The 11,663-nt window shown below is 40.1% G+C and overlaps 1 protein-coding gene across 1 annotated transcript; it reads left to right on the top strand.

Moving 5' to 3' along the window:
- Positions 1 to 172: 172 nt before the first annotated feature.
- Positions 173 to 10,548, top strand: sar1b (secretion associated, Ras related GTPase 1B). The gene is made up of 7 exons (XM_041951866.1): positions 173 to 327; positions 4,739 to 4,814; positions 6,955 to 7,074; positions 7,222 to 7,287; positions 7,586 to 7,689; positions 8,107 to 8,238; positions 8,872 to 10,548. Exons 2-7 carry the CDS (start codon positions 4,757 to 4,759, stop codon positions 8,986 to 8,988), a joined length of 597 nt encoding a protein of 198 aa, XP_041807800.1. The 5' UTR covers positions 173 to 327; positions 4,739 to 4,756; the 3' UTR covers positions 8,989 to 10,548.
- Positions 10,549 to 11,663: the final 1,115 nt, after the last annotated feature.

Here is an 11,663-nt window from a genome sequence, read left to right as displayed (position 1 = left end):
ATATAACCAGTCACAGTTAACTTCATAAAATATTGAATAAAAAATCCAGCAAAATATCTGTGTGGAAATTGTAAAATAAAAAAGAACTTGACCATCGGTTTATTTCAGTTGTCCTGACGGAAAGATGATTGTGAAACATAAACAGGAAGCGGCTGGGCAGAGTTTTGGGGAGTTGTTGAACAGCCATTGCAGTGTCGTGGCTCAGTAACAAAACACGAAAAGGAGAGCGAGCTGGCGTTTCGCAGGCTCCTATTTTCAACCGGGGACCAATTTACATGACTATAAGAGCGAACACATTCGGTAAATTACTCTACACCTAAATAACGGGTAAGATTTTTGATATATTTCCTCAATAATGTTCAGAAAAGAGTCTTATGTTAACGTTCGGCATCTCGGCTAGCAAATTATCCCGGCTCCAAACGATGCTAAGTTAGCATTGCTAACACCAAGTTGGCTAATTCGCTTATTATCTAAGATCCTCGAACTGGATCTAAATTAAAGTTGACCCGCTGTTATGTTAATGTTACCATTCATATTTAGTATTGTAAGGGAATAGTTGCACTGTTACTCGTAATCGGTGTTGTTAGTACATCGGTGAAGTAATTCTTATGCTAACTACCGATTAGCTAACGTAGACAGCAACCCCTCGATGCAACGTCGCCTCTAAGAGAATATGACACGTAGCTAGTGGCTTCCTGCTAGCCAGCCTACGAGCCGGCCTCACCCTACTTTTATAAAATTTCACTTTGTGTGTACGTGTAACTTTGATATGACATGTTTTTACTCAGATATCTGGGCCTTTTGTGTTGTTTTATTGTCAGCGCTGAACCTGTCGGAGACCAGTCATCCATGTAACGTTAGCTGTTAAGGTAAAGGTTAGCTAGCTTCGCTGCTGCCTTGACAGTGATAGTGAAAGCTGGAATTATTTGACAGCCGAGTCAAACTGTATCCAATGTATTTCATTGTATTATGGGTTCACAGTTGTATTATGATATCTGTGTTGATTTACACACCTGCCCGAACCTTACAATAGATAGGAATTGATAGAGACCATATTCACAAGGAAAACATCTTAATTTGAGAACTGAAACACATTTCTAAAATATCACTGACATGTTTTAATAAGTATCCAATTTTCAAGCTATACTTGTAATCTGAATATTGGGAACCATTTCCAGTTGTTTTTCACACTGAAGAATTAGTTTAGAGGTTGTATAGTATTAAGTGAGAAATGTCAAAACGTGTTGATCAGTGATTTTTGAGTCAGTACACTCCTATTCAGCCATGAACAGTAATCCTGTGCTGCAAGTGTTAACTTGAATCAATGCTTATTAAAGGTGCAGTCAGTGATGCTAATCCAATACTTCAATATTATTGTACTCTACTTTTTGTCAAATTCATCAACATCTCCTCATGGTCTTAGCTGTGGATTCTGGGTGTGCAAAGGTATTTTTATTTTCCTGGTTTTCAAGAGTTGAACAATGTTCAGCTTTGGGGCTCATCACTGACACTTTCTACTCAGCTGTCCAATCCAATGGTAGAGGGGCAAATACAAGTAAAAGTGCTGAACAGTGACGATGAAGGAGAAATTACTAGTGCTGGTTTCTGAGTATCTATGTCTGTACCAGATATCCAGACTTCAACAGTAGCAATATAAAAAATAGTGCTTGGAGGAACACTTCGTTAGCCAAGATGTTTCCTCGCCCACAAAATCTCATGAACTCACATAGACTGGCAGGTCCATTTTCCCTTACTCTCTCCCTGCATGTCTCAGCTTTCCAGCAAGGGCCAGAGCAAGGGTCCACCTTGCTGTGCCGACACTTACAATACAATTTGAATTTGTTGATGACACAAACTATTTGCAAAATTAGGTACTTGTAACACATTACTGCTATGGATATTCCTTATCATAGCAACTAAAGCACCTCAGCTGAATAAACACTGTGCCTCTCAAGTACTCCCTGTTGGGCGTTTTCAGCTTTGGTGGACACAGACATGTATTCAAACTTGAACACATCTGATATATTTAATTTGTAACTGATTGATGGTGAATTTAGCTCTGGGGGTATTTCTAGCCAAATTCCACTGTGCACCTTAAGTGATCCTCACTTTTTTGTCACACCTTTTTCTTACTGCCACTTTAATGTGATTAGTCATGCTTGTTGATCAGTTTGCACAGTTAAACCCCGTCAACAACAACCACAGATCCCTTGAAACAAGTTAAGGCTGCTGCATTCAGTCAAACCTTTTCATTGCCACAGGGTTTTTTTTGTTTGAGGATTTTTTAAAACATACCTGTATATATTGGTCTTCTGTGAGCCTTTATTTGACTATGGTTGTTGTCAGTTACTGTCAAACTGTTTCACATTCACAGCTGCATCACGCCACACGTGGGAGCATCAGTCTGTATTAAGCCAGCCCACAGTGTCGTAGCAGCCAGTGGGGGCAGGCATGGGAGCATATGGGACTGGAGTGTAGCACCAGATGACGTGTAGTTCAGCTGTATTTGTGTGGTCTTGAACTTTGGCTGTGTTATACTTTAGCCCTGGAGTTATTTGCATGTTACGTAACTAGGGCTAGAGGTCGGCACCAGCTTATCTTATTCAGATGTCTCTAACTGTCATAGTTTGTGTGCGTGCATGTGTGTCTAATATAGCGAACATAATGGTTTCATGTGGGACAAACTTTAATGTAACTGAAAGCTTTGGTTACAGAGAGAGGAAGTTTGTTTTTGTTTGCCCCCTTTTCCCAGACTTTCATGACACTTGCTGACACATTTGATCACATGTCACTCATAAGAGGGGAAAAGCAGTTTGTGTGTACTGGAATAACAAATGAACAATAGTGGAGTTTATCTTGCGCAGAAGCAACAAGCTGTTGCATGTAGTTCGTCAGAGAACTGTTGGTTTCACACAAATACAGCAGGTCCTATCTCAGAGCCCTTTTGTTTTGATTGAAATACAATCTGGCTATCTTCTAATGAAAGGTTAAGACTAGGCTTCATTTCCAAGGCCCTTGCAGATGGGTTGTGTTGAACAAAACACTCATGTTGCCTGTTGAGGAGTTGTCAGATGGTATGTGATTAGTGCTTTGACTCTGTCCTGCTGTCCAAAGACTCCTATTGGAACAAGCTTATCATTGGCTGTAGAAAGCCTGTCATTGTTCTTATCACCAGTTGCCAATATCTATGTGATAGGTTGAGGCCAGCTGCACATTCATAGAAATGAGTGCCTCAGGTTTGTAGTGAGGGGTGCTGATTGGTTCCTATTGAACTGTCTGTCTCTGGTTGTCATATACTTAATGTGTCTGTCTCTTTTGTTTTCGTCTACTTTCCCCTGTAGGCTCTTGGAATGTAATAAATATGAGTATTTAGCCATAATTTAGTGCAACAATGTGCCACTGAAAAAAGTACTGTCATCTTTAGATCTGGTATTATTGTTGGGCCCTATGCAATCTGTTTGAATTTTTTCCAGATTCCATCTTATTTTTCCCAAAGTCAGAAGTTGCTTTTGTAATTGTTTTCACATCTGTATTTTACAATTTAAGCACATTTTGTCATCAGAAATATTGTCTGACTACTGACTGCTGGACAGCTCTCACAATTGAAAGCTACATCACGACTACCTCCCACTTCATAACTGCTGACTAGGAACAGGGTTACCGTAATTCGCATTTTTACCAGGCAAATCTGTTAAATCTCTTCAGTCATAATATATAGTGAAAATAATTCCGGAGTCAGTGTGCAAATATTCAGGCTCAACACGCTGTACCCCCACAGTCCGTCTCTGATGTCCGCCTCTCTCTCACTCCTCTCCCGAAATAAGAGTTTATTTCAACCAAACCAGAGTTGGTATTGATAGTTGGTACAATGAAAAGATGAACCAACAGGTTTTGATTGATTTATTTTGTTTTTGTCAAGTTCGAATGAAGTGTTTTTACAATGATAAAATTAGTGTGTCTGTAAATGGAGTCTGGTGACTTTGGCGAGAGCAATGTAGCAGCTGTTTCTGGTCATACAACGAGGATCTTACTCTTTGACAAAAAGGTCTATCTCAGTAGGCATACTCTACCATAGCTACACGATACTACCAAGTCCTGCTAACTACCAGGCCCTAGTATCACATTATTATCAAGTGCCAATAAATTGTGTGTAATATGTTCTTTTCTGCACAAGGGCAGTATAGCATTTGCTACAGTACTATGACGTCGGCTAGATGTTACTGTACAGCCATCAAAAGTTCTGTGTGGAATTCCTTCAAAAAAAGAACCAAAACTGAGGTGCAGTGCAGTTAGCTATTGTCACTAGACGAAGTAAGTTTGGTGATAGATGTGCAGAGCAAACAACGGCCCCCATCTCGAGGATGATAGCTAAAGACAAGCTCCCATCAGCTTTGCCGAAGGTGAGGGTTTTCAAAGTTTGATCGCATTTGTTGAGCCAGAGTTTATGGTTTCATCAAGAAAATACATTACCGTGAAACTGGAGAAACTCTGTGATAATGCAAGTGAGCTGCCCACTCAGTTTACAAGCGTTGAATAACTATCTGTCGGCTGAAAGTAATGGAGAAAAGGCACAAACATTTAACAACTTGGATCAGGACGCTTTGTCACATGGTCCTTCTTCGATTTCGCTCACTCACTGAATGATGATGATGGATGATACAGTTTTTTTTTTTTTGTTTCTCCGTCTGTGTGCATTCATGTCTTCTTGCCTCTGCTTTTGTCCTATTTTGTTTTTCAGGATTCACCTGCTCCGGATATGTCATTCATACTTGATTGGATTTATACCAGTTTCAGTAATGTACTACAGTTCTTAGGTGAGTACTGGTTAACAGACACACAAACTCATAGTTATTAATTGTTGAAGGCTTTAATACAGTTACTCTGACTTGTTTTGCATTTTAAGTTAATTTTATTACTTTTTAATACTATGTATGACGAGCAAAGTTGGTAATATGAGGAGGAGTTAGTGTGGGTATAGTCTAATTAATGCCTTCAGCGATAACTTTAGGGACAACTATTGGTCTGTATTGCACCTCATTCCTCAAAGATTCAGTAAAAAGTGGGGCTAAGAGTGTTGCGTACAATGGTGGGCTTTGTTCCTTGAAATCCATCCCTGTTGTCCTAGAAGCTGATAGGAAGAAGCAGAATTTCTCTAGAAGTGTTGGTTTACATTGTGCCCCACAGGCACCACTCCTTAACTGCTACACCACCCTGCAAGATTTAATGCAATAAAACATTTTCAGCAAAGTTGCTTCCACAACTAAAACTGTTGTCAGGCAAAGCATTTGTTTGTTTCACACTCAGAGACATTACAAGGCCTGTTCACAAGTTTCTAATCTGTTCTATACAATAAGTAATGGATGAATCTCAATATCACCAGCCACCATTCCTTTAAATGCATCTGTGTAGCTTGAAATGTACCTTAATAGCTTTTTGGGCAGAGCACGAACACAAGCTGGCTTATTGGTTTGATTCCCACTGGGGCCACAAATGCTACTTTTGTTGCTGCAAAGTGGCTCAGCTAAAAGCATCCACCAAATGGCATACAGTATGTAATGTAGGCTTGTGCTGGTGTGCTTGGTGATCAGATCAATTATGGACAATTGAAGAGGCAAACACTTAGGGATATTTTTTTTTTTACCAGCTTATATTAAGGAGCTAAATTATTGTAGAAAATACGATCTCAATTCTGCTCCTTACTGTGTATTTAGAGTAGATGTTTCTGGTGGAGTGGCATGTCTACATGCAGTGACAATAATCACTGTTAATCAGCAAGTGTCGTTGTTCCTTAATTTAAAACAACCTGTTTATGATTTCTTTTCCATCTGCCCATCCTGACAAGTGCGTTGTCGACTCTGACCAAACTCCACATCTCCATTCTCCATATGCCTGCTCACCAAAGCTTTCCTGTCCAAGCGTAAAGAACTGAAGCATGATTTTCACTTGTGAATGCTTCTAACTTCATGTAAATATTGACAATTGACTTAAAGTGAATTTACCAGTTTTCCAGCAAAACTAGTTTTTCATGTTTGTAAGAGAGATCACCAAGCTTTTTTCTCACACACAGTTTCTGTTGTCAGATGTTGGTAGTGTGAACATGAAAGGCACAAAAAGGAATTGTCTCTCAAAGACATGACATGACTTTTCACCCCAGCTTTTTAAATGTGTCTGCGATCGATTTGTTCATCTGAAATCTGGTGGAAAATCTTGTAATGTGTACCAGCTGCTCTTGTCCTTAAAGTGTCTAGTGTTCTAGTTTCTGTGTTGGAGATGCTCCTGTAAAGCAAACATTCAGGTTCTCCCTGTCAGACAGGTAGCGTAGTGCTGCTGTGACTAATGGTGACGTCATCTAGAGCTGACTGTGTTGGAAATTCCTCCAATGCACTGGTTATCATTACGCTGACTCAGATGGTAGTAAACACAAAGCCTCAGCAAAGATTGGGGAGGAGTAACCTTAGTTACACCCTTTCTCCTGTGTTGATTTAGTCAATTCACCCATCTGGGCGAGAAATGACTAGGAGTAAACTCTTTTCGGTTTTCCCTTGAAGCAGAAAGCACTTTAAGCATTTTAAGTTTAAAGTAGTTTTTTTTGTGAGCATTTGTGTTTTCTAACCCTATAACTGAATGCCGTTCCTGTATAGAATAAAAAGTCAGCTACTATTTATGTTTTTCCAAGCTTAACTTGGTCCAGGGTGGCTTCAGTTGTTCGTCTCATTCAAGTAGAAATTAGAGAATGAGCAAAATGAGTAGCTGGAGCACAGCTATCTGCACATGCTTTCATCGTGCATTAAAGGAACTATTATATGTGTGAATTAAATATCCAGTGCATGCCTGAATAAAACCTGACTGATCACATGTGGTGATGTTTTATCATGCGTAAATTTTCCAAAGATTGTGTAATATGATGCAGCGTGGCCAGGCTTGCATTCTGAAATGCTTCTGGCTTTGTTTCAGGACTGTACAAGAAATCCGGCAAGTTAGTATTTCTTGGCCTGGACAATGCTGGCAAAACGACGCTACTGCACATGCTCAAAGATGACAGATTGGGACAGCATGTGCCAACTTTACATCCAAGTGAGTTGGTGCTACTCTCTCACACACATGCTCTTCCACACACTCAGTTATGTGTTGAAAACCGCTACTGCGCTACTGTGTTTTTGGTTATTTTGGGCTGCCTGACTTTTCAGATTTGTTTGTGATCATTTTCTTGTCTTTCCCCAGCCTCGGAAGAGCTGACGATTGCTGGCATGACTTTCACCACCTTTGACCTTGGAGGCCACGCACAAGGTGTGTTTGTGTATACTAATGTTTTTGGTTTTCATTGGTCACATATGTATTCACAAAGCTCTGATACCGCAGTTTTCACTGCCAATATGATCTGGAAATGATTGAGATATTAGCTGTTTTCCTTCAGGAGACATACTTGAGCCCCAATTTGAGCAGCACATAAAGGGAATTCAGGGAATTAAGGCCAATCTGATAAATCACGATGGTGTCAGTGAATGCAAAATATGTCTAACATAAGTTGACAGACCCTACTGACTCTCATGTTTGTTTCTGTATTTGTTTGCGTTGGTTCACACAGCCCGCAGAGTGTGGAAAAACTACCTCCCTGCCATCAATGGCATTGTCTTCCTTGTGGATTGTGCAGACTCACTGAGATTGGCTGAATCAAAAGCAGAACTCGATGTAAGTACCAGCTCCTTGCGAGGTCACGGTCACATTGTAGAGCAGTGTTTTAGACAACAACCAGAACTCTGCTAAGATCAAAAAAATCTTTGCTCGAGCAGAGATAGTGGTAGGTAAGTTGGTGTAAGAATTGATAAATTGTTGTCTGTCTTGTGAATTCTTCTAAATCGGTGTCAATATCTACCCTTTACATATATAACTCAGTCCACTTCTCTCTGGAAAATATAGGCAATTACGAGTTAAAGTAGAAGTAAGTTACAGTAATCTCAAAATCAGACCCAAGAGATAAGTATCATTGAAACATCACAGTTTGATGATGTGTCACAGAGTAATTTTTTTTTGTTCTTATAACAATAAGGATAAAAATTCAAGTAATAACTACCACACCACATAGTAACATCTAGTCTGCTTTCCCAGGCATTAATGACAGATGAGACCATTGGAAATGTGCCTATCCTGATCCTTGGCAACAAGATCGACAGGCCAGAGGCCATCAGCGAGGAGAGGCTGAGAGAACTTTTTGGATTGTACGGGCAGACGACAGGCAAGGTGAGGAGACACAGCACTTATCTGTCAGGACAATACCTGTTTATTTAACATATGGTCTTAAGAATTATAAATCCAGCAAGTGTATATATATGTAAAAAAATCACTTTCAGTTGTTGTGTTGACGAGAGACTAGATCAGACAAAGGACCGGTTGAAGATCCAGTGTTGAGCTATGAGCTTCAATGAGACCCCAATACACTGACACTGAAAAGGTATTCAGTTATGTCAAAGCAGACTCAAGGCCTGTGAAATTTAAGACTTTTTGCTGGTCCATTTGTCAGCATAAGCTTTAAAACATACCAAACATCAAGTTGAAGTTTGCTGGGTCTTGCAGGAGTTCTCTTCTTTACCTGTTTGCCAAGTTAAAAGAGCAACTTCACATCCTGTTTTACATATTTAAATATTCAAAAAATGCATTTGAATCCACAGCTCGTTATTGAACAACTTCAAACTCGCCAAGCAACAGGAGTTGGTTTCTGTTTTTATATGTCTTGATCATGAGGGCCTGGATTGGAGTGGATATGACACTGCCCAGGAGTAAAGGAGACCTTCTTTTTGTTTTTTTTGTATTTAAATCTCAGGACAAGAGAAAGTGGATGTAGTGTGACTGTTTTTTTTCCTGCTTGTCTCTCAGGGCACCATTGCCATGAAGGAGCTGAACACGAGACCACTGGAGGTGTTCATGTGTAGTGTGTTGAAGAGGCAGGGCTACGGCGAGGGTTTCCGCTGGCTCTCTCAGTACATCGACTAAAGCAGCCAAGTCCCGACACCACCACCACCACCGTCACCACCGCCATCAGGGGGGCTCTAAAACCTACCACACGAGACGCCCGCTGTTTCCACCAGTACCATCATACTCAGCCCCATGTTTGGTTAAACAAGTCCACCTCCATCTTCAGAGAAACCAGTACAACTTGATCCCAATAGACTTTTATTGGTCGAACATTTGGTTCCGCACTAACTGAATTCATACCTGTATGCGCACACACACACTCGTTTCCATCTGTCTTTTTCTAAGAGTAACATAGCATCGGTTCCACAGCAAAGGGTGTTCAAATTCAAACGGATGAATTTTTTCTATATTGTGTCGTTTGCTGCCCTCTCCCCCTCCATTCCTGCCATCTGTTGAGTGTGATGATAGGTGCATTATAACTGTAAATCTGTATATGATTCCATTGGTATATCAGCAGTCCCTGATGCCTCTTTCCCCTCTTTAACTCATTTTGAGCAATGAGAGAGAGCAACATAGTTGTATACATTGCAGTACACTTTTTTAACAGTAAAGACATTCATTCCACATGTATTTAGCCAATGCATTTTGGTTTGTCCTGTTTTTGTTTTTTTTTCCTTTTAAATTTCAATAAATAAAATGTGTGGCCACGTATACAGCCCTCATTATAGACGCATGGCTGTTTCACCCATTTATTAAATGGACCAGTGCATTAATCTTAGCGTATCAGAAATAAAATCCATTTCTTTAGGTTACTTGGAGGCTAAAATACTTTTGTACCAAACTTCTATCTCGTGGGCACAGCAGCATTGAATGGATCCAAGTAGTCTGTGGGCTCCCCTTTTTGAAGGGAAGCATGGGGTGGTAGCATAGCAGATGGGAGAAGATTTTTAATAGAACATGATACTGGCTATAACCCAGGTGAGGTTTGATGAAATCATGTAGATAGCACAATGATCAGTTGATGCAAAGAAAACTATTTAAGTAAGTGAAACTGGGATAAATAGCCTGATAGAAACATGCAGTAAGAGATGAAGGGAGGAATAAACAGATGGTTGTAACATCTTGTCATCAATATTGGAAGTCCATCCTACTGAAGTATTTTGCAGCGCATACCTTTTTTACAGGGTGACTCTAGTGACCAAGCGTAGATAACAGAGGGCACAGTCCCACAGTGGGAACAGGTAGATAGGCCCAAGACGCCTCTAAGAAAGGGACCATATATATATGAAATGTACATGAACACCGTACATGGATTTTGTATTTATAAGTGGTATCCTTTGATCTATGTGCATTACCAGAAACTATTATGCATGCCTTGTTCTTTTGATTTTTAATGACCATTATTCCAGAGAGTTCAACAGGAGGGAAAAAGATGCCAAAATTTACAACGAGAGCTGATTGTCATGTTTTTTTTTTGCTTTTAGACGGAAACAATGGAATTACGCTTAATACACATTTTTTCTGTCCCTGTCCCTTGGTGTCTCTTTCATTCCCTCATGACTACGTGATGAGCTGTTCCAACAAGGGTGGGACTCACTGTTGTTTGCATCATTAAAAAAATGTAATAAATGTTTTCAATGAATAACAGGCTTTAACATTGATCCACAATGCAGACTGATTTTTTTTAATCACTTTTTGTTGATCAGATTAAGTAGAAAGTAATCAGTTCCTTTACTTAAGTAAAAGCACTAATACAACCATACAAAAGTCCTCCACTACAGTAAATCCTGCATTAAAAATACTAAAAATACTGAGGTACAAGCAGAACATACTTAAACTAAAAATACTGCAGAAAAATGGACCCTGTGACATATTATCATACAGATATGACATATATTATTAGATTTGTTATATTGATGCATAAGTATCAATTAACTTGTAGCTGGTCAACATGGAGCTGGCTTTAACTACTCGATATGGTTAAGTGGTAGTTCAGTGCAGTGGTTTCCAACCTAGGGGTTGGGCCTTCTCATGGGTTAGAATAAATCAGAGGGATCATGAGATGAATAACGGGGTGCAAAGAAGAAAAAGCAATGCCTCACAAATATTTATTAATGTTTTGGGTTGTGCATTAATCTTGATTTCTGTTGTGAAATGTTGCCCCGTTATTCAGTTAATTAATTAACTTTGGGAGCAGGGCCATGCCACAACCACACCTCGAATCACCTGCCAAAAGTCCACCTGGTCAACTCATTCTGCTCTGTTTGTCTCAGACGTCTCAACCCACCGTCCCTTCCCTGCACCCATTCACCTTCTTACCTCATCCCTTCCCCATCCCTTCACCCTTTCATCCCTCTTGCCTTTATCCCTTCCCTGTCTTTTCAATCTAGTTACGTTTCCCACATCTTATTCTAGGTGCTGCCGGGGGTCCTGCAATCAGCGCAGGTGGAAACACGGCTGAGCTTCCCTCCGCCCGACCTTCACTATGTCCTCTCAGACCAGCCTAAAAGACGACATCCTTCATCCACCTTCACTCCTCCCGTCCTCCATCATCTGTCCTCAATATCAAATACCTGCTGAATTTCCTTCAAACCTTTAAATTAGAGTTAATCCTTTGTTGCGGTGTGCGTCTTGCTATAGTGAATAACCCCTTTAGGCCTCAAACAGTTATTAAAATTAAACTGTTTGTGGAGCTTAGAGTGCAAATCACTTTTGATGGAAGTGGCAACAACTCATGTTCACGGGTCCCAACT

The sequence above is a fragment of the Chelmon rostratus genome, chromosome 14, assembly GCF_017976325.1.
Source record: "Chelmon rostratus isolate fCheRos1 chromosome 14, fCheRos1.pri, whole genome shotgun sequence".
Taxonomy (NCBI): Eukaryota; Metazoa; Chordata; class Actinopteri; order Chaetodontiformes; family Chaetodontidae; genus Chelmon; species Chelmon rostratus.
The sequence above is the reverse complement of the archived record's forward strand: the minus strand, read 5'-3'. Positions and strand labels throughout refer to the sequence as shown.

Coding starts and splice junctions, on each gene's coding strand:
- sar1b (XM_041951866.1), top strand. CDS start 4,757: ATGTCATTCATACTTGATTGGATTTATACCAGTTTCAGTAATGTACTA. Junction 4,815..6,954: donor TAATGTACTACAGTTCTTAG/GTGAGTACTGGT, acceptor GCTTTGTTTCAG/GACTGTACAAGAAATCCGGC. Junction 7,075..7,221: donor TGTGCCAACTTTACATCCAA/GTGAGTTGGTGC, acceptor GTCTTTCCCCAG/CCTCGGAAGAGCTGACGATT.